The sequence below is a fragment of the Dendropsophus ebraccatus genome, chromosome 5, assembly GCF_027789765.1.
Source record: "Dendropsophus ebraccatus isolate aDenEbr1 chromosome 5, aDenEbr1.pat, whole genome shotgun sequence".
Lineage (NCBI taxonomy): Eukaryota > Metazoa > Chordata > Amphibia > Anura > Hylidae > Dendropsophus > Dendropsophus ebraccatus.
In genome coordinates, this window is record NC_091458.1 from 8,743,822 (window position 1) to 8,767,285 (window position 23,464).

The window sequence follows — 23,464 nt, forward strand, 5'->3', positions numbered from 1 at the left end:
AGCCAGGAGACAGTACACCACTGAAAGTATAAGTCTTTCTGGCTGGTCATGGGCCCCCCAGGAGCTCAGGGCCCCGGGCTGCCGCCCAAAACGCCCCTATTATAATCCACTACTGTCTGCACCATACCATATGTTAAGCTGTGTTATTAGGCGGCTTAACATAAAGTATCGATACCAGGAAATCCTGGTAATGAACCTTTTTTTTTTGCCCGAAATATCTATGATATTATCGATATTTCAGTGCATCGTGCATCCCTAGTGTGCTGCAGCAGGCTGTGTTTAAGTTCTATGGCTTCAGCAGGCTATGTGTAAGTGTTATGGCTGAGGAAGGCTGTGTGTGTTAGTGAGAGAGAGGCTGAAATTATAGGGGTATTCCGGGCAACAGTGAAAATTACAGGAGGAACAGGGTTTGTGTGTGTGTATGCTATGGCTGCAGCAGGCTGTGTTATGGCTAAAGCAGGCTGTGTGTGTGTGTGTGGTCTGTGTGTGCGTGCTATGGCTGCAGTAGGCTGTGTGTGTGTACGCTATGGCTGCAGCAAGCTGGATGTGTATGCTATGGCTGCAGCAGGCTGTGTGTGTGTGCGCGCGCCTTATGGCTGCAGCAAGCTGTGTGTGTCTGTGTGCGCTAAGGCTGCAGCAGGCTGTGTGTGTGTGTCTGCTATGGCTGCAGCAGGGTGTGTGTGCTATCACTGCAGCAGGTTGTGTGTGCGTTATGGCTGCAGCAGGCTGTGTGTAAGTGCTATGGCTGCAGCAGGCTGTGTGTTTGTGTTAGTGAGAGAGAGGCAAAAATTAAAGAGTTATTCTGGGCAAGAGTGAAAATTCCAGGAGGAACAGGGTGTGCATGTGCTACGACTGCAGCAGAGTGTGTGTGTGCAATGGCTGTAGCAGGTTGTGTGTGTGCGTGCTATGGCTGCAGCAGGCTGTATGTGTGTGTGTGTGTGTGTGCTACGGCTGCAGCAGGCTGTGTGTGCTCTATGGCTGGAGAAGGCTGTGTGTGTGGGTGCTATGCCTGCAGCAGGGTGTGTGTTCTATGGCTGCAGCAGGCTGTGTGTTCTATGGCTGCAGCAGGCTGTGTGTGTGTGTTATGACTGCAGCAGACTGTGTGTGCTATGGCTGCAGCAGGCTGTGTGTGTGTGTGTGTGCACTATGGCTGCAGTGGGCTGTATGTGTGCACTATGGCTGCAGCAAGCTGTGTGTGCTATGGCTGCAGCAAGCTGTGTGTGTGTGTGTGTGTGTGTGTGAGAAAGAGAGAGAGGTGGAAATTAAAAGGGGTTTTCAGGGAAACAGTGAAAATTCCAGGAATAACAGGGAGAGACTAACAGAGTGATATAGGGACAGAGAGGATAGGAGGGCTGATTGTGGGAGATTTTTTGTTGGAGCTGTCAACCAAGTGTCCAGTTTACCAAGTAAGTGAGTGCCTATAGGAATTCACTGGGACCAGTGAAGACACAGTCCATATTATTTACTCACTGGACACTGTAAACTCATATTTAGTTATACCAATTTACTACAAAATGAGTGTGCGCCTTACATAACTATTGGTCGCACTCTACTCCTACTGTGTTCTAAAAAATTTTTTCATTAGTGAACTGAGCATGCGCCTTACATAGTTAGTGGTCGCATTTCACTACTACTGTGTTCTAAAAATGTCTTCATTAGTGAAATGAGCATGCGCCTTACATAAATAGTGGTCGCACACCACTCCTACTGTGTTCTACAAGTTTGTTTTTATTAGTTAACTGAGCGTGCGCCTTACATAATCAATGATTGCACTCAACTCCTAGTGTGTTAAACAAATTAGTTTTCAAATTTATTTTTTAAATCAAATTACAAGCAATATGTCCAAGCTCATAAAGAAATCATGCTCTTCCCAGGGTCTAGGCAGTTTAAGCAACCAAGGTGGGACACAGGGTGGTGCTGGTGGAAGATAGAGTTTTGGGACTGTTGTTCCATACCAAAGTGGAGGAAGGTTTCAGCTAGCTGTTACACCAGTGGGCAAGTGAACACCAGCCAGGCTGGATCCTTCAAAGTTCAAGCTCAGCGGCAGGCAGTAGCCAATCACAGAGACAGCAGTCAACTGAAGGGCCGTCTCAGAGAAGTGCCACCACCATTCCGTGGCCAAGTTAGGGAAGTTTCTTCTGCCCCCCTCTATTGATGTTGAATGCACAATTCCGCTTGCCACAGTCATCAAATAGAGACTCCCCCCAGAGTCTCAGCCCCTGGCACTCCCCCCAGAGTCTCAGAATGTCCAGAGAGACAGGAATTGAAAGCCAATGTTGAGACTGCAGGAGTACAGCCAGGGAGGGGAACCTTGTAGGCAAAGTGCAGTCTTGTACTGCTTGCCTATGGAGGGTGACAGCTCGGGAGAGGAGACCTTTGTCTTGGAACTAGAAGATTATGTGGCAGACCCCACATGGAACATCCCTCCACATATGTCATCCTCGGGGTCATCTTCAGGGGATTTATCTGTGTTTCTCCCACCCACACAGCGTCAGATCCCATCTATGGCTCATGGAGACAGAAAGAGAGAGGGCGGGGGCGCCTCCTGGTGTAATAAAATTTAAAATGAGGAACCAATAGGTGGAGGAATAGGATTGCACTCACCTAGTGGAGTTGTGCAAAATTAGGCACAACTCTAAGCAGCAGGTAGCACAAGGGGAACACCGCAGCTCCTGCCGGGGTACATCAGAGAGGACATACGGGAAGCAATCTTGTATCGTGGTTCGTTTAGGTAGTGGGAATTTTATTAATAAATGAAGCTCATCTGTGTGTTGTGAGGTAGAAACAGTGACAGAGAAAGCCAGATACAGTATATGTGAAAACAGCTGCCAGAGATCACAGTACAGGAGCTAGATTTGTCACCAGAAGAGATAATATAGATACTAGAGATGAGCAAGTAGTGAAATATTCGACTTTCGAGAATTCGAATCGAATAGGCACAGAGATTCGACTAATAACGAATAAATATTCAATCCCATTATAGTCTATAGGAAAAACTCGGTACTTGGAAATCCAAATTTGACCAATTGGAGGTCACCAAGTCCCCCATGAAACCTCCCTAGACGATACAAACACCTCAGGAATGACACTGGGACATTAGGGGGAGCATGCCTGGGTGCACCCAACACCCCAAAATTGCAGAATAATGCCACTCTCCGCAGTTGTGAAGGAAAAATGTTTGCGAACTCTTTACGAACGTTTATGGCAACGTTCACACATTTCGTTTGTATTTCTTGCGCAGCGTTACATACATGATTCCAATGTGCGTCCGTAGAGTGTCATGTTATTCGCGCGTATCACGCATCATGCTTTACAAACGTTACTGGAACAGTATGTATGACGTGCCTTTTTCTGGGCTACTGGAACAAAATGTATCATGTGCCTTTTACTGGGCTACTGGAACAGTATGTATAACTTGCCCTTAGTGGGCTACTGGAACAGTATGTATAACTTGCCCTTAGTGGGCTACTGGAACAGTATGTATAACTTGCCCTTAGTGGGCTAAACCAGGGACACTGTAAGTCAGGGTACTGGAATGAATACAGCTGCTGATGCTGTTATATCATCTATTTCTTAGCACTGAGAAGGGCTTTGGATTAAGAGATGACTTAAAAGATGACTGAAAAGGACTTTTGGGTTTTGTAGTAAACCTGTCTAACCAAAACGCTACTAAAACCTTTCTCTCCCTGCTCCAAGATCTTTCCCTGGCTAGGTTAAAAACGCATCTGTGGTCGAGAGGCGGGAGCCAAGTATTTAAAATTCAAGGTCATGTGGTTCAGCCATCCAATAAGGGTAGACGCCGTTTTCGTGCTGTGTGCGTACTCCCAGGGTCCCTCACGGCCTCCCTGCATGGAGATTCTATTAAAAAAGCGCCAAGTGCGATGGGAGGGCTTTCGAATGTTTCCCACGTATTCGTCACACTACTCGATTGAATTCGAATCTTTCGAATACCACAATATTCGATCGCATACCATCCTCGATCGAATCGTTTTCGCTCATCTCTAGTAGATACTTGCCAGTTGGCTCAGAGGTGCAATGCATGCTGGGAAATGTTGTTTCCCGGCTTGCTCCATCTTGGATATAGACCAGCTTTTAGAAAAACTTGTAGCTCTGGAATGGTGGGACAAGTTAGGTTTGGGAGCATTTTATTTTTTAGCTTTTTATTCCAATACCCCTTTAAGGACATTCCCCAAGAACAGGATTATGCAGACACACATTCCCACAACTGTGTTTCACAAAGAGGTAATTTACCTTCTTGTTAAACATAGCCGTGGAATGTTATATATACTGTGCATATAAATATGTATAATTTGTTTTCAGTAATTGAATTAAGAAAGTGAAACCCCTATATTATATAAATTCATTACAAACAGAGGGAACTTTTTCTAGTGTTTATTTCTGTTAATGTTGGTGATTATGGTTACAGCCAAGGAAAAGCCCAAAATTAGTCAAAGAAGCTGGCTGTTCTCAGAGTGCTGTGTCAAAAATATGAATGGAAAGGTGATTGGAAGGAAAAAGTGTGGTAGAAAAAGGTGCACAAGCAACCGGAGTAACCGCAGCCTTGATAGGATTGTTAAGAAAGGGCCATTCAAAAATTTGGGGAAAATTGACAAGGAGTGGATGGCTGCTGGAGTCAGTGCTTCAAGAGCCACCACAGACAGACATATCCAGGACATGGGCTACAAATGTTGCATCCCATCTCATGACCAATAGACAATGCCAGAAACATCTTACCTGGGCCAAGAAGAAAAAGAACTGGACTGTTGCTCAGTGGTCATAGGTGTTGTCTTCAGATGAAAGTCAATTTTGCATTTAAATTGGAAATCAAGGTTCCAGAGTCTTGAGGAAGAGTGGAGAGGAACAATCCAAGCTGCCTGAGGTCTGGTGTGAAGTTTCCACAATCAGTGATGGTTTGGGGAGGCATGCCATTATTACCAAACTCAGCGCAGCCATCTATCAGGAAATATTAGAATTTTCATTTTCCAGCAGGACTTGGCACCTGTGCACACTGCTAAAAGTACCAATACCTGGTTTACTAACCATAGTATCACTGGGCTTGGTTAGCCAAGAAACTCGCCTGACGATAACTCCAAAGAGAATCTATAGAGGAAGATGAGAGACTCCAGACCCAACAATGTAGACAAGCTGAAGGCTTCTATCAAAGTAAACTGGGTGTTAGGATAGGGACAGGGAGACACAAGGACAGGTGAGCCCTGAAACTGGCACCTGCCCCGCTGTCCCTACCTGCTTGCCTCAGATGCCCTAGGTGGCAAACGGGCAACTGGACGGCAATCCCTAACCTACTGAGTGCAACACTGAACGAAACAAGACAGAGAAAACACAATGAGAGCAAGGTCAGGAATCCGAGTCAGTAACAGTCGAGCAGTGCAGTACAAAAACGTGTCCAAAGGGTAGTCGATTAGTCAGAAGCCAGAGGTCATGATACCAGAAATACAAAGCAGGGAAAAACACTTGATCCAGATACACTGGCGAACTAGGCACTTTCACAGGCAAGGGGTGGAAGACAGAGGAGGATACTTATGCAGCCTGTAGTCCCAGCCACAGGTGTGATAGGGGCTGGGACTACAGGTCCAGCCCAGGTACTGACAGCTGACTGGTGTGTTAGCTGTCAATCAACAATTAGTAAAACCTACTACAGCTTATGCTGACCAGCCAGGGGAGAGCACCCTGGCCACTGCTACAACAGAGTAGCAGAGCAGAGTTAGTGAAAAACATGAAAAGCAGTCCGGCTGCTATGGACGCCATCGTCGCGCCCCCAGCAATCGGCCTGAGCGGTTGTTATGTATTCTTTGACCACACACATCGGCACCGCTAGGAGCCGAACGCACAATCCTAGTCCTAACACTGGGCAGTCATTCATGCAAAAGGAGCTGACCAAGTATTGAGAGCATTTACTGTATATACTTTTCACTCTGCCATAATTTGTGTAATTTATTTTTTTTTACAGTTGCTCTTATGTAATATTGTAATTTTCTGAGATAAAGAATTTTGGGTTTTCCTTGGCTGTAACCATAACCATCAACATTAACAGAAAGAAACACTAGAAAAAGTTTCCCCTGTCTGTTTTGACTCTATATAATATAGAGGTTTCACTTTTTTAATTGAATTGAATCTTGTCATTAACAAAGAAGTCGTGGACACAGATCAATCTAAGATAAAACCGAGGAATTATGTCTCATCTGACTAGTGCTTCACTGGTGGCCCCCAGGATCAGTTCCACTGATAGCCGCAGGTACCCCAGTGCCACACTACATCCCAGATTACTCAACCCCAGAGAAATAAATCTAAAGTCATTAGAAAATATAGATCAAAAGAATAAAGAAATAAACTTTAAGAAAATGTATATGTGTGTGTGAGCGCTAAAGATACTGATGAAAAATAAGAAAACTTTGAAATCTGATTCCGATTGGTGAATGTCAGTGAGATGCTTTATAATATGGATGAGATGATTGCGTCCTGTTCTTATCTACTAGAAGAAACCCGTCTCCTCAGAATTGTTCCATATCTGCTGTCGTATATCATTGTAGAAATTTACTGAGCATAATGGAGCAGATTCCATCTGTGTTTCCAGGAATAAAGTGCAGGACAACATATTCTGTAATGTTTCACCTTCTTATATTTGACCTTAATCTTTCTATCCTCTACAGATGTCCAGAACCGTCACAAGGAACATTTGTATGAAAAGACTGAGAAACTTATAGAGAACAAACCTCCAAGATGTAACCAGGAAGAGGAAAGCTTCCCATTGTGTACACATTATGTGAACCTCGCCATTGTCTCCACTGATCAGTTTGAGGAACGCTCTGAGAATGAGATCATAGAGACCGGGGTAAAACATGAAGAATATTTAAAGAAAATCCTAAATTTACAGCACATTTCCCCCAACAAGATGTTCCGCTGGTGTTACCAATCCGGGCTTGTGCCAAATATAGTAATGGTGATTGGAGTGCCGGGGGTAGGGAAGACCACACTGATGCAGAAGTTTGTCTATGACTGGGTGAGGGGCGATCTCTACCAAAGATTCTCTTTTGTCTTCTTCTTCAAATTTCGGGAGCTGAACAGACTGGATGAGGTTAGTCTGGAGACCATGATCCTCCAACAATACCCGTATCTGGAGCCCCAGATTGAGAACATCTTACAAGATCCAGAGAAACTTCTCTTCATATTTGATGGATTAGATGAAAGCAATCATACAATGGATTTCACATCCGGTCACTTGTTCTCTAATCCTAGAGAGCGCGGACATTGGGGTCAGATTGTGGATAGTTTGGTGAGAAAGTCTCTTCTTAGTGGTTGTTCTGTTCTAATGACCAGTCGTCCCACCAGAATGGCATCAATTGATTGTGATGTTTTCCAGCGAATAGTAGAGATCATTGGGTTTTTTCCAGAAGATCGACAGACGTACTTTGAGAATTTCTTCTCTGACCCTGAACTGGCAGAAAAGGCTTTTACTTATGTGAAGCAGAATGACGCATTGTACACGTTCTGTTACCTCCCGTCCTACTGCTGGATCATCTGTACAGTGTTATCCAGGAGCTTCCAGACAACATGTAGTGATCAGCCGCCGTCATTGTTACCCAAAACAGTCACCCAGCTCTTTGCCATATTTGTCGCCAACATCCTGACCAATCACAGCCTGGAGAAAAGTGACGCTCAGAAGGTCCTGCAGTCCATTGGATGGATGGCAGAACATGGAGTCATGAATCACAGGATTATTTTTGATGATCGAGATCTGGGTTCTTTCCATGTGGACAATAAGTCAAAACTCTTATCAAGTTTTCTGAAGGAATCGGAGGAACCTGTGACCTATTCCTTCTTACATCTCACTGTTCAGGAATTCTTCTCTGCCTTGGTGCATTATGCTGATTATTCTCCTGAGAAGTTACAGGAATCACTAAATAGAGCCCAATCCTATCCTGATGGACGTGGTGAGATGTTCCTCCGTTTCCTGTGTGGTCTATCAGACGCCTCCACCAGGTCAATGCTAACTGGATACCTGGAAACACAAGCAGCTGAGGCCTCCAGAGATGTCATCACTTGGCTGAAGAACTTCTTTCTAGAAGAACAGCGTCCATGGATAGGTGTACATGATAAGCAAAATCTCAGGACATTCTACTATCTGTATGAATCCCAGAATAAACCTCTAGTGCAGGAATCATTACAATCATGCAGAGCATTAGATTTTTCTGGCGTTCACCTGACGGCTCAAGACTGCACAGTGTTATCATTCATCATGGAAACCTGCACAAATATAGAAGAACTCTGTCTATGTTATTGTCCATTAGACCCTGAAGGATTAGAGAGACTTGCACCAGCTTTACATAACCTGCAGGATCTGAGGTAAATGACTAATTCTATGTTAGATTTCTGTGATATTAATGTTCTGACAAATATCTGATACATTTATTGTCCTTATACTCCATGCCTGTTAGTATGGCTCCTATAATGGAGTAGATAGGGTCAGATTCCTCTGGTAATGTTAGTGAGGATCCTGTGTGTATGTGTGTGTGTATATACACTCACCGGCCACTTTATTAGGTACACCATGCTAGTAACGGGTTGGACCCCCTTTTGCCTTCAGAACTGCCTCAATTCTTCGTGGCATAGATTCAACAAGGTGCCGGAAGCTTCCTCAGAGATTTTGGTCCATATTGACATGATGGCATCACACAGTTGCCGCAGATTTGTCGGCTGCACATCCATGATGCCAATCTCCACCACATCCCAAAGATGCTCTATTGGATTGAGATCTGGTGACTGTGGAGGCCGTTTGAGTACAGTGAACTCATTGTCATGTTCAAGAAACCAGTCTGAGATGATTCTAGCTTTATGACATGGCGCATTATCCTGCTGAAAGTAGCCATCAGATGTTGGGTACATTGTGGTCATAAAGGGATGGACATGGTCAGCAACAACACTCAGGTAGGCTGTGGCGTTGCAACGATGCTCAATTGGTACCAAGGGGCCCAAAGAGTGCCAAGAAAATATTCCCCACACCATGACACCACCACCACCAGCCTGAACCGTTGATACAAGGCAGGATGGATCCATGCTTTCATGTTGTTGACGCCAAATTCTGACCCTACCATCCGAATGTCGCAGCAGAAATCGAGACTCATCAGACCAGGCAACGTTTTTCCAATCTTCTACTGTCCAATTTCGATGAGCTTGTGCAAATTGTAGCCTCAGTTTCCTGTTCTTAGCTGAAAGGAGTGGCACCCGGTGTGGTCTTCTGCTGCTGTAGCCCATACTGTGTACTGTGCGTTCAGAGATGCTCTTCTGCCTACCTTGGTTGTAACGGTTGGCTATTTGAGTCACTGTTGCCTTTCTATCAGCTCGAACCAGTCTGCCCATTCTCCTCTGACCTCTGGCATCAACAAGGCATTTCCGCCCACAGAACTGCCGCTCACTGGATGTTTTCTCTTTTTCGGACCATTCTCTGTAAACCCTAGAGATTGGTTGTGCGTGAAAATCCCAGTAGATCAGCAGTTTCTGAAATTCTCAGACCAGCCCTTCTGGCACCAACAACCATACCACATTCAATGGCACTCAAATCACCTTTCTTCCCCATACTGATGCTCGGTTTGAACTTCAGGAGATTGTCTTGACCATGTCTACATGCCTAAATGCACTGAGTTGTCGCCATGTGATTGGCTGATTAGAAATTAAGCGGTAACGTGCAGTTGTACAGGTGTACCTAATAAAGTGGCCGGTGAGTGTATATATATATATATATATATATATATATATAGTGGCATGGTGGGGCTTTAAGAAGCAATACTGGGCCTCTGGAGTGGGAATAGGGGTTCAGGTTGAGCTCCTGTCCAGATACTCCACTCCAGCCTAAGAGCTAATGGGGCTCTGAAACCCACCTGGTGGATCTATTAGAGACTTCAGAGCTTCCCAGGTGATGGCTCCCAGTGTGGGAGAACACAGGCAGCGCTAGGCTTGTAGGAGCTGCAGCCAAGGAGTCTTGGTGAGACCAGTGGAGCTGGTAGTGTTGAGTAGTAGGCTCAGAAGTGACAGCTAGAGAAGCTGTATTGTACAGTCAGTGGCTAGACGGCCTGGGTTTTATTTTATTTGCAAAGTGTTGCCTATGTCTTATGTTTTAACTTGAACGGACAAATAAAGCTGGTTGTGGTCAGTATTAAGCATACAGCACAGACTGGACTTAAATTTGTGATGTGCCAACCGTCTCAGACCCAGGAGATGGCGATCCCAGCGAGTGAGTAACCCCCAGATTGTCACTATATATATAATATATATATGTAGATAGATAGATAGATAAGAATCCATGAGTTATCATATGTAATGCTGCTTGATAAACCTTGTATTTAACCCTATAATGTGTGATACTGTCTGCTGATACATATATCTAATCCTATCATGTGTGATAATGTCTACTGAGCCTTGTATCTTTTTATTTTATAAATTCTTTATTTAAACAATTTCCACTAGACAGCGCGGACACAACTCCAACGCTTCAATGACATTGGTGTAAAACAGACAAGAAATAGTAATCACAATAATATACAGGTACAGAGTCATCCCACTATCAACCTCCAGACCATCTTTTCAAGTACAAACCACCGACAGAGCGATGGTGGCGGACACTCACTAGCAGAAATAGCATGAACAGAGAAAGACTGTAAGAATGGTCTAACAGATACAGCAACAAAATGAGGGGAAGAGGGAGAAACCAGATATCAGGGTGGTTTGGTGATCTCCCCACTGGGAGGCACCCCTTGGCAACGGGCTTCCTCCACAGGTGGAATATCTGGCTATTCCCACGTTTTGAGACCCATAACTGAGGCTCCTTGGATTCCTTTTTTGTATATTCAGATTTTTTAGGGGACAAAGTATCAATGGAGGCTCTTGTATGAGTACTCCATTGGAATTTTATGCTGATCTCCCTGAACTCAATGATTGTTGTAATTTATTGTCCCTGGTAGCCTGAAACCTGCTCCACACTGACGAGGTGCAACACCTCCGAAATAGCTGTCTGTGGATGGATGCCTGGCTTTGGTATTTCCCTTTTTATGTGGCAATACTCACAACTACATTAGATTTTTACGTAAAAAGGGTATTTCCCTATTTGTGACCCAATACTCGCAACCGAGTGGGACTTAAGGGGCTCCAAGGAATCCTTTTTTGCATATTCAGAAGAAGAGAAGAGTGGTTAAGGAAGAGAAAAAAAAGGGGGGGAGGCGTGTAATAGTGGAGGGAGGGGAAGGGAGGAGCAATGGTTGGTGGGAAGAGCACATGCATTGGATTTAAAGGGGTAGTTCAGAAAAGAAATATATTTTAAATTGACTGGTGCTAGAAAATGCCAGGGATTTGTAAATTACTTCTATCAAAAAATTCCAGAAAGTGGTATCCTTTCCAGTCTGGGGATCTCCTACAAATCTGAACAGTTCCTGACATGGACAGGGGTGGCAGCAGAGAGCACCGTGTCAGATTGGAAAGAATAGACCACTTCCTGCAGGACAATACAGCAGCTGATAAGTACTGAAAAACTTGAAAAAATTTTCTATAGACGTAGTTTACAAGTCTTTGGCACCAGTTGAAAAAAATTTGGGGGTGCACAAACCCTCTAAACTAGGAGTTGGGTTGCCAAACTAAGAGTCTGGCACAGACCCCAGTAAAGGCGTGTAATTGGCGGTCTCTCAGAATTGCGACCAGGCCAGCCAGGTGCAGGTGAAGCGGTAGTTGGAGTCATGGAGGGAGAAGGTTAGGTCCTCCATCCTTCATCCTTGCTAATCCACAGGGAGACAGGAGAAGGTTCTGTCTGCTTCCAGGAGAGTGGGATATAGGCTCTTGCTGCCATGACAGGAAAACCTAACAACAACCATCTGTATTTCCTAATGGAAATCTCGCTGTGATTGAGGAGGAACAGAGACGAAGTTAGAGGTAGTCCTGTGACTACTGTGAGTCCTGTGATCTTACAGGTCACATTTTGTACTACTTCCCAAAAGGAAGCCTCAGGCCAAATTGCGTGTAGTTTGACCAGAACCTGGTACAAGAGAGACAAAATCTTATATCTGGCCCCTTGGAAACAAGAACTCATAGATCTTTAGTGGGCAAGTGCCATAATACTGGTCTGCTGATTCGGGGTCAAGGCCTAGCTTAAGTCTTCCTCCCTCTAGCATGATAGAGTGGTGTTGTTGGTCCTTCCCAGCACAAAGACTCTCATAGTAAGTTTTTTAGGATAGGAATTGGGTTGGAATTGGAAGCGATTGAAGAAAGTGGTTCAACTGAATTACTCTTCATGCACCCAAATGGACAGGATGTACCATGGACTCCAATTTGAAAACAGGCTTCCAAGTTGAGGTGCCAGTGAAGTGCGAGGCCCGAAATTTCCCAGCCTTCAACCAGGTTCGAAAATCTGTGGTATACAGTCTGCTGAACTCAGTTTGTAATTCTCTCATGTGTGATACTGTCTGTTGAGCCATGTATCTAATCCTATTGAAGTGTTCCAGTACGGGTGTGCACAAGTCTGGTTAACCCTAAGAGGACTGGGCCACTTTCAATTTTTGCAATTAAGTTTTTTCCTCCTTGTGCTTAAAAGGCCATAGCACTTGCATTTTTCACCTAGAAACCCACATGACCCCTTATTTTTTGCGCCACTAATTGTACTTTGCAATGACGGGCTGAATTTTTTTATACACTGCAAACAGCAGAAAAAAATTAAATGTGTAGTGAAATTGAAAATTGTTATATATGTTCCTCAAGTCGTTACGATTAAAACGATATGTAACATGTATAACTTTTATTTTATCTGATGGCTTTTGAAAAATTCAAACCATTGTTAACAAATATATGTTCCTTTAAATTGCTCTATTCCAAGGCTTATAGCGCCTTTATCCTTTGGTCTATGGGTCCGTGTGAGGTGTCATTTTTTTGTGCCATGAAGTGTACTTTCTATCGGTACCTTGATTGCGCATATGCAACTTTTTGATTGTTTTTTATTACAACTTTTCTGGATTTGATGCAACCAAAAATACGCAAATTTGCACTTTGGAATTGTTTTGCGCTTACACCGTTTACCGTGCAAGATCAGGAATTAAATAAAGTAATAGTTTGAGCGATTACGCACGCGGCGATATAAAAAATTTTTTTATTTATTTTTATTTATAACATGGGAAAAGGGGGGTGATTCAAACTTTTATTAGGGGAGGGTTTTTTTTTTTTTTTTACATTTATACTAGAAGTCCCCCTGGGGTTAGGGTTATTCCCCCTGGGGTTAGGGTTATTGTCCTTGGGGGACTTCTAGTATAAGTACACTGATCTCTCATTGAGATCTATGCAGTATAGTTATACTTCATAGATCAATGAGATAGGCATTCTATTGCTTTCGGCTGCTGCAGCCGAAAGCAATAGAGGGCCGAGCCGGGATCAGCGGCATTACGGCGCAGACCCCGGCCCAGGTCAGAAGCGGGGATCGCCCCTCCGCCATCCCGCCCCTCCATAGGACACATGGCGTAAAAACGAAGCCCCCCCCCCAAGAAAAAGATTTTTTTTTTTTTCAATTTCACTGCGCATATAATTTTTTCTGGTTTCGCAGCATATTTTATGCAAAAATTCAGCCAGTCATTGCAAAGTACAATTAGTAACGCAAAAAATAAGGGCTCATGTGTGTAAAAATGCAAATGCTATGGCCTTATTTACACAAGGAGGAAAAAACGAAAACGCAAAAATGAAAATTAGCCCGGTCCTTAAGGGGTTAAGCATCCATACAGCAGACCTTGCTATGACCCATACAGTATAAGGGTGCCTCTGTGTCCCCATATAGTATGCATCCCCCCTGTAAGTAGTCCCCCTGGTAAGTATTCCCCACCCTCAGTAAATTGGTATACTCCATGTAGGCAGTCCCTCCCCTTCTAACGGTGTGCCCCCTTGTCTCACAGGCTGTAAGACCCATCCCCTGTAGTATTCCACTGCTAGCCCCATGGATATTGCCCCTCATGTAGGTATCGCTGCCCCCTGGAGGTATCCCCCATTTGTAATATAAAAAAGGCTCGCCAGGTTCTGCAATTACCGGAACTAGAAAACTGTAAGAGGGGATCCATCCTGATGGGAAAAGAAGTTATGGCCCTGGGCCCTTCAAGAACTGGGAGACCAGTGACACCCGGCAAGCCTTACCACCTACCCCTTTAAAAGCCAGACACAACCTACAGGGAAAAACCTCTTCTCATAGGCAAAAGATGGCACGCAAAAAGTGGCACGAGCAAGTGATGACAGTCGGGATGTACCGGAAGCAACCAGAAGGCAGATTCTACGTCGGACTTTAACGCACCTCTACCCACTTTACGTACCAGCAGCACTGCCCTGTTGAAAGAAACTGGATACAGAGGAATCCTCTGCAGAAATGCTGTAATTTACCATCGAACAGGTGGTGTTAGCAATGTCTGTGCAGCCCTTGCCCAAGCAGTAAATACTTCACCTGTCCACGCTCCTGGTCTTCTCCTGCGCTCTGTATGTGTCCGGTCACCGCGCGTTGTGGCTTCAGAGCGTCCCGTCTGAGCTGAGAGGCCACTCAGCCAATCACTGGTCGCAGCGGTCCCTATTACAGGTAGCAATGGGTGGTCGGCAGCCAATGATTTTTGGTCTGGGCTAAAGAAACGATCAGCAGATGTTTCATCGGCTGATCGTTGTCTCTTTTATACAGAGCGATTCGGGCCCTATGCTTCACCCAGTTATTCAGTCTTGGGACTTGTACAACCAAACCTGGAAGTTGTTGAGCTGGTTTGGCAAAAGGCGGTCTTCTCGCTTTCAACCGTGAGTACAAAGATTCTCTGGCCTGTATTCTGGCCTGGATGGGTAGTTTGGCCAAGGCTATTTTACACCCCAGGGTATAATTTGGCCTAAGCTATTTTACACCCCGTATTATAATTTGGCCTAGGCTATTTTATACCCTGGGGGTATAGTTTGGCCTAGGCTATTTTACACTTTGGGGGTATAATTTGGCTTAGGCTATTTTGCACCCCAAAGTCAAGTTAGAAGTGGACACAACCCCTTTAATGCCCATTTTCACTGGCCCATTGATATGCTAATCTCTAAGAAACCATAATAATTATTGACCAGTTAAATTAAAGGGGTTTTATGGTCTTAAAAAAATACATGGGGCAGGGGTTGGGAGGAAGAATTAAACATAATGTAACTCATGGTTATGGTCACTCCTGAGCTGCGGCACTGCTGAGTGATTGGCTGCAGGGGTCCCATGAATGTCATCACTAAGGGACTTCTGCCAAGGACTCTGGAACAGCAGCAGAGGCTCTCTAGCAGAGGCTCTCTGTATAAGTCTCTTGTCCCGGACAAGGGTCCTGGCATAAGCCAGGCCCTGGCTTGGCTACAGCAAGTACCTTCTGTTTGTGCGTTTGCTCTATACAGAAAACTAGAAAAGACTGAGCTTCCACTTCCTCCCACCAGGATGAAACTCATCCTACAGGGATTAAGTGTACCTCCCTGGGATCATTGGAGAGGTGTGTGTGTAAAGAGGGAAAGAAAGGGATAGACAGAAAGAAAGGACACTGATCACCTTAACCCATAACAAGCTACACCTTTGCAATACACAGTGAAACACAACCGTGACATCTAGTGGTGAAACTTGAAACTACAGCCTTCATCACCACCCTAGCTTTTGAAGGACTTTTTTGACAGGTGTGAGAGACACACAAAAGAGACACACCACAGTGGTGGGACACCACACTATCAATTGTGATACTGTCTGCTAAACCATGTATTTAATTCTGCCATGTGTCATAATGTCTGTTGAGCTATGTATCTAATCTGTTCTGCTAAGCACTGTATCTAATCCAATAATGTGTGATACTGTCTGTTGAGCTATGTCTATCATATCTGATACTGTCTGTAAAGCAATGTACCTAATCCTAACATGTGTGATAGTCTTCTTGGCAGTGTACTTAATCCTGTCATGTGTGATAGATACTAAGGCTATGTGGACGTGTCACCCACATCTCATCTTTTTATTATTACAGATTGGATGATAATCATTTACCAGACACTTCCTGCCCCCAGTTGGCCTCTGTAATAAGGAATAACCCCTCCCTGAAGATACTTCACCTGTCTAATAACCGCCTGTCCGGACCTCACTTCAGTGACTTGGCGGAAGCTCTGTCCAGTCCAGAAGGCAGGATAGAGGAACTAGGGTGAGTATAAGAGCTGTGTACACCACTGAGCCATGTACAGTCATAGCTGAAAGTTTTGGCATCCCTGAATTTTTCCCAGAAAATTAAGCATTCCTCCCAGAAAATTATAGCAATTACACGTTATGTTATACACAAGTTTATTTCCTTTGTGTGTACTGGAACAACCCAAAAAACAGGTAAAAAAAAGGTCAAAAAAAAGGAAAAAAGGCAAATATGGCATAATTTCACACAAAACTCCAAAAATGGGCTGGACAAAATTATTGGCACCTTTGGCAAAATTAAGGATAAATGACTTTGTTTCAAGCATGTGATAAGTAACAGGTGTGGGCAATTTAAAAATCACACCTGAAACCAGATAAAAAGGAGAGAAGTTGACTCTTTGCATTGTGTGTCTATGTGTGCTACAATAAGTATGGAGAACAGAAAGAGGAGAAGACAACTGTCTGAGGACTTGAGAACCAAAATTGTGGAAAAACATCAACAATCTCAAGGATACAAGTCCATCTCTAGTGATCTTATTGTTCCTTTGTCCACGGTGCACAACATAATCAAGAAGTTTACAGCCCATGGCACTGTAGCGAATCTCCCTGGACGTGAACGAAGGAGAAAAATTAATAAAAAGTTGCAGCGCAGGATAGTCCGGATGATGGATCAGCAGCCCCAATCAAGTTCCAAAGAAATTCAAGCTGTCCTGCAGGTGCAGGATGCATCAGTGTTAGCTCCAACTATTTGTTGACATTTGAATGAAATGAAAAGCTATTGCAGGAGATCCAGGAGGACCCCACTGCTGACACAAAAACATAAAGCTAGACTGCAGCTTGCCAAAATGTATGTAAGTAAGCCAAAATCCTTCTGGGAAAACATCTTGTTGACAGATGAGACCAAGATAGAGCCTTTTGGTAAAGAACATCATTCTACTGTTTACCGAAAACAGAATGAGGCCTACAAAGAAAAGAACCCAGCACCTACAGTCACATATGGTGGGGGGAATGAGGCCTACAAAGAAAAGAACCCAGCACCTACAGTCACATATGGAGGAGGGAATGAGGCCTACAAAGGAAAGAACCCAGCACCTACAGTCACATATGGTGGAGGGAATGAGGCCTACAAAGGAAAGAACCCAGCACCTACAGTCACATATGGAGGAGGGAATGAGGCCTACAAAGAAAAGAACACAGGACCTACAGTCACATATGGAGGAGGGAATGAGGCCTACAAAGAAAAGAACACAGGACCTACAGTCACATATGGTGGAGGGAATGAGGCCTACAAAGGAAAGAACCCAGCACCTACAGTCACATATGGTGGGGGGAATGAGGCCTACAAAGGAAAGAACCCAGCACCTACAGTCACATATGGAGGAGGGAATGAGGCCTACAAAGGAAAGAACCCAGCACCTACAGTCACATATGGAGGAGGGAATGAGGCCTACAAAGGAAAGAACCCAGCACCTACAGTCACATATGGTGGGGGAATGAGACCTACAAAGAAAAGAACACAGTACCTACAGTCACATATGGAGGAGGGAATGAGGCCTACAAAGAAAAGAACACAGGACCTACAGTCACATATGAAGGAGGGAATGAGACCTACAAAGAAAAAAACACAGTACCTACAGTCACATATGGAGGAGGGAAAGAGGCCTACGAAGAAAAGAACACAGGACCTACAGTCACATATGGAGGAGGGAATGAGGCCTACAAAGAAAAGAACACAGGACCTACAGTCATATATGGTGGAGGGAATGAGGCCTACAAAGAAAAGAACACAGGACCTACAGTCATATATGGTGGAGGGAATGAGGCCTACAAAGGAAAGAACCCAGCACCTACAGTCACATATGGTGGGGGGAATGAGGCCTACAAAGAAAAGAACACAGGACCTACAGTCATATATGGTGGAGGTTCAAAGATGTTTTGGAGTTGTTTTGCTGCCTCTGGAACTGGGTGTCTTGACTATGTGCAAGGCATCATGAAATCTGAAGATTACCAAAGGATTTTGGGTTGCAATGTAAGGCCCAGTGTCAGAAAGCTGGGTTTGTGTCCTAGGTCATGGGTCTTCCAGCAGGACAATGACCCAAAACACCCTTCAAAAAGCAGAAAGGGATGGAAACAAAGCGCTGGAGAGTTCTAAAGTGGCCAGCAATGAGTCCGGATCTAAATCCCATTGAACACCTGTGGAGAGATCTTAAAACTGCTGTCGGGAGACTTGGAGCAGTTTGAAAAAGAAGAGTGGTCCAAAGCAATTGATTTCCGTTATTTTTTCCAAAGGGTGTTCAACCAAATATTAAGTTGAGGGTGCCAATAATTTGGTCCGGCCCATTTTTGGAGTTTTGCGTGAAATTATGTCAAATTTGCCGTTTTTCCCTCCTGTTTTTGTGTTGTTCCAATACACACAAAAGAAATATAAACATGTTTATAACAAAACATGTGTAATTGTAATAATTTTCTAGGAGGAATACTTCATTTTCTGGAACATATTCAAGGGATAGAGCCTCAGCGGGCCCCATATCCTTTTTTTTTAAATTCTCCATTTTATTCTTTTTCCAATTTATATAACAAAAAAATATACAGCAACGTGTTGCACTCACAGGTGCACTGACACATAATCATATCAACAGGATATAGCCATGAGTACAGCAGTAGTCAGAAATAAAACTCAAACTAAGCAAACACCAAGGCGATCCGCAGCTCCCGGTGGGTGGGTGGGCATAACATAAGCCAATTAGGGAGTGAGCTAACGCTCAAACAGCAATCGAAGAAGAAATAAAAAAAAAAAAAAAAATGAAAAAGGGGAGGGAGGGGGGGAGTGCAGAGAAGAGGGGACCGAGAAGTTAAGAGGAGGAGGGATAGGGAAAACACGAGGAAGAGGGGGGAGTGGAGGGGACCATTTCTCACTGACTCAAGAGGGACCGAAATTCAGCTGATTCGGCAAATTGTTCCCAGTGGAACCACGTCCGGAAAAAGCGAGAATTGCATCCCTGTAATTGCGCAGTGAGGTCCTCCATGCGTTTGACCTCTTCTACTTTACGGAGCCACATGGAGATACTCGGGGGTTCGAGTTGACGCCACAGCAGCGGGATACAGGCACGGGCAGCGTTGACCAGGTGACGGAGGACAGAGCGGCGGTAAGACTTCAGAGGGATCTCCGACAGATGCAGGAGGAAAAGTGATGGGGAGAAAGGAAGCTGATAGTCAGTGAAAGTAGAGGAGATGCGCCATACTTCCCTCCAAAAAGGTACCAGCTTAGGACAGCTCCAAAAGGTATGGAGAAGGGACCCTTCCCCACCGCAGTTCCTCCAGCAGAGTGGGGAGACCTCTGGAAAAATCCGATGGAGTCGGGTAGGTACACGATACCAACGGGAAAGCAGTTTGTATCCGGCCTCTTGAAGGCGAGATGCAATGGAAGTAGAGTGTGTGCACGTGAAGATGCGTTCCACCTGCGCTGCAGAGAGCGTAATGTTGAGATCCTCTTCCCAATTGCTGAGAAAGGGCGGTGGGGGCTGTTCTGGAGGCGAACCCAACATGGCATATAGAAGGGAGAGAGTGTGGCGAAGAGGGCCAGAGTCCAGACAGAGAGATTCAAACTGAGTAGGCGACCGCGCGAAGCAAGAGGGGTTAGGAAGGGAATGAAGGAAGTGGTGTAGTTGAAGCGCCCGCCAGAACCCCAATGGTGTAGGGTCCACAAGACCGTTAAGCGAGGACAGGGACAGCCAATTCGAGCCTGAGAGGAAGAGAGAAGCCCGGAAGTTGCCCGCACGGGACCATGTGCGAAACACCGGATCTTCCATACCGGGCGGGAAGGAGGGATTGCCCAGGACCGGCAATAGAGGGGAGGGGTGTGGAGCTAAGAAACCAGAGGAGAGGTGTTTTTGACATATCTTTAGCGTCGGAGCAATAGTGGGGTGTTGGGCAAGTCTACGACTAGCGTCTGGTAGCCACGGGGCCGCCAGTAAAGAAAGGGGGGACAACGCCATTTCAAGGCCTACCCAGAGTTTCGTCTGGATGTGACGATGCCAATCCACCACTCGCGAGAGGTGGGCAGCGACGTAGTAGTGGTAAAGGTTAGGAAGCCCCAAACCTCCTCTCGATTTAGGGCGATACAGGACCTCCTTTGCCAATCGGGGTTGCTTATGCGCCCAGATAAACCTAGTGAGGATCATGGAGAGTTGCCTGAAGTAAGACAGGGGCACTGCCACCGGGAGGGCCTGGAAGAGGTACAGCAAGCGAGGCAAGATGTTCATTTTAAAGATAGAGCAGCGCCCAAACCAGGAGAAAGTGCCCTTGTGCCACCGCAGCAAGTCTAATTCAATGCGTTTCAGCATGGGAAGGAAGTTCGTTTTAAAGATATCGGAGGCGGAAGGCGTCAGTTGGACCCCTAGGTATGTTAGGGAAGAGCGCGACCACCGGAAAGGGAAGGCGTCCTCCAGGGCAGCCACTGTGGAGGAAGGGAGGGAGAGATTGAGCGCCTCGGATTTTTGCAGGTTGATCTTGTAGTTGGAGAGAGATTGGTACCGCGAGAGTTCCGAGAGAAGGTTAGGGAGGGACACAGAGGGACAGGATAGAAAGAAAAGGAGATCATCTGCATACGCCGCTACCTTATGTTCCACTCGTCCCACACTCACCCCAGAGATATTGACATTGTTCCTGACATGTCTAAGGAAGGGTTCCAGAGTCAAGATGAAGATGAGGGGGGACAGGGGGCAGCCCTGCCGTGTGCCGTTAGAGATAGAGAACGTGGCAGAGAGAAGGCCGTTGACCGAGACCTGGGCTGAGGGATGGGAGTATAACGAGCTTATCCACGCCAACATATGGGGACCGAGACCGATATGCTGGAGAGTGGCAAATAAGAAGGGCCAACTGACTCGGTCAAAGGCCTTCTCCGCGTCCGTAGATAAGAGCATGGACGGCAGGTCGGAGGATCGGGCATGGTGAATGAGATTTAGGGCTCGAGTAGTGTTATCCCGTGCTTCCCTCATAGGCATGAAGCCTACCTGATCCGGGTGTATAACGGGTTGAAGAAGTGGTGTCAGGCGGGCTGCCAAGATTTTAGAGAAAAACTTTAGATCTAAATTTAGGAGGGAGATGGGACGGTAGTTTTGGCAGTGGGAGGGGTCCTTCCCCTCTTTGGGGATCACCGAGATATGAGCTCGTAGGGAGTCTGGAGGGAGTGAGGAACCAGTGGAGACGGCATTGTATGCAGAAAGGAAATGTTCCTTCAGAAGGGGGCCAAAGACTTTGTAGTAGGGCAGGGTAAACCCGTCAGGGCCAGGGGCTTTACCCGAAGGAGTGGATTTGATCGCCCATTCCCATTCCGTGGCAGTGATGGGGGACTCAATAGAGGAGACGCTCTCTTCTGGCAGGGGAGGAAGGCCCGAGTCGCGAAGATATGCGGAAATGGAGGAGGGGAGTGAACCAGAGCCAGGTGGGTTGCTAACCGAAGTTAGGCCATATAAAGTCACGTAATAAGAGCGAAAGGCGTCGGCTATTTGAGAGGTTAGTGATAGTTTAGAGCCGGATGCTGAAGAGACATGAGGGATAAAGGATCGTGTTCTTTGCGACCGTAAGGCCCGGGCTAAGGTCTTGCCTGGTTTGTTGCCGAATTCAAAGTAGTGACGGCGACAGCGAGCTAGAGCGGCCTTGGCATTTGAGAAGGTAAGATCCCGCAGTGAGCCCGGAAGGGCTGCCAATTCCGCCCCCGTGGCTACCGCAAGCGTCCTTTTGTGCTGTTTGTCCAGAATCGCAATTTTAGAGATCAGAGCGAGGATCTTGGCAGACCGTTCCTTCTTGAGACGCGAGGCCAATTTAATGAATGTTCCGCGAATAAAGCATTTATGGGCTTCCCAGACAATCAGGGGAGAGGCATCCGTGGTGACATTGGTGGCAAAGTAGTTGGTCAGGTCCGATCGTATTTCGGCAAGGACCCCCGGGTCCCTAAGCAGGGTGTCGTTGAGGCGCCAGCGCCACGTCCGTGGTTGAGGAGAGGTAAACGAGAGAGAGAGGGAGATCAGCGCATGGTCAGAGAAGGAGATGGGGTCGATAGAGGCGGCAGTGACAAGGTCAAGGTGGGTGTGTGAAAGAAAAAAGTAGTCGAGACGTGAGTAAAGATTATGCGGGTTAGAGAAAAAGGTGTAGTCTCTGTCATGTGGGTGGAGGAGCCTCCACACATCCATCAGTTGGTGTGAGTGAAGGGTTTGCTTGGTGCGCCGAAGAGAAGAGAAGGAGAGGGAGGAACGTCCCGAGGAAGAATCCAGAAGGGGATCAAGGGCCATGTTGAAATCGCCCCCGAGGATAACCACCCCCTCTAGGAAATCGTCAACTTCTGCAAAGCATCGCTCCAGAAAGTCCACTTGTCCCGAATTAGGGAGGTAAACCGTGCCAAAGGTGCACAGGGTGCCAGCCATCCTGCCTTTCACAAAGAGGAACCGACCCTCCGAGTCCGACACCTGGCCAACTAGTTCCCACGGGGCCGAGCGGGCAATCAAGATAGATACCCCTTTTGTTTTAGAATTCGGGGAGCAACTATGAAAGGCGTCCGAGAAGTTACGATCCGACAGGGTCTGAATTTGACCTTGTTGGAAATGAGTCTCCTGTATAAATGCCACTGAGGCACGTTTGGCCCATAGGAGGCGCAGTAAGGAGGAACGCTTCTCCGGTATGTTCAGGCCCTGCGCGTTAAGAGATACACATAAAATTGAGGACATGGTCAGTGAGGAACGGCCCGTAAGAGAAGAGGAAAGGGAGGGACGAGAAAGGTGAACAGGGGGAGGGAAGCAAAAGGTGGGGAACTACAGAAGAAGGGGAGGAGAGAGGGCAATGGAGAGAGAATAAGAGAAGGCAAAGATGGGTATCAAAGACCCAAACACTAGGCGTGGCAGGGGCTCTACGGCCACCAGCCAGGGACCTGTGTAAAAACCAAGCGGGGTAGCGCGGAAGAACAGACCAGAGGGAGCAGCTCGGGCAGGGAGCTCCAGGTAACAAACAGAAGAGTACAGTGAGGACTTTGAGGAGAGAGAGAGAATGTGGAAGGGAAGTGGAAAGCACGAATGAGGGGAGGGGAAGGGAGTGCGTCAGGGCGACAAAGCCAGGAGAGTAGAGAAAGAGAGACAGAACCCAGAGAGCGCCGGTAGCACTGAAGCCAGCTGCAGCTCGGGTATGCACCTGCGGAGGTGCCAGTCCAATCACCAGGGCTGGGGAGTGCCATCACAATAAAGGGGGGACCCTTATCAGGGTCAGCAGATAATAGGTGTAAAAGTGGCAAGTGTGAGGTATTAT

At 46.1% G+C, this 23,464-nt stretch overlaps 1 protein-coding gene across 1 annotated transcript in view; it reads left to right on the plus strand.

Moving 5' to 3' along the window:
* The window catches only part of LOC138793990 (NACHT, LRR and PYD domains-containing protein 3-like), a 90,316-nt gene that overhangs the window by 32,911 nt on the left and 33,941 nt on the right, over positions 1-23,464 (plus strand). Inside the window, exons 7-8 of the mRNA XM_069972755.1 lie at positions 6,669-8,361; positions 16,020-16,190. Of these exons, the coding sequence (XP_069828856.1) occupies positions 6,669-8,361; positions 16,020-16,190 (1,864 nt within the window). The remainder of the gene's footprint in view (positions 1-6,668; positions 8,362-16,019; positions 16,191-23,464) is intronic.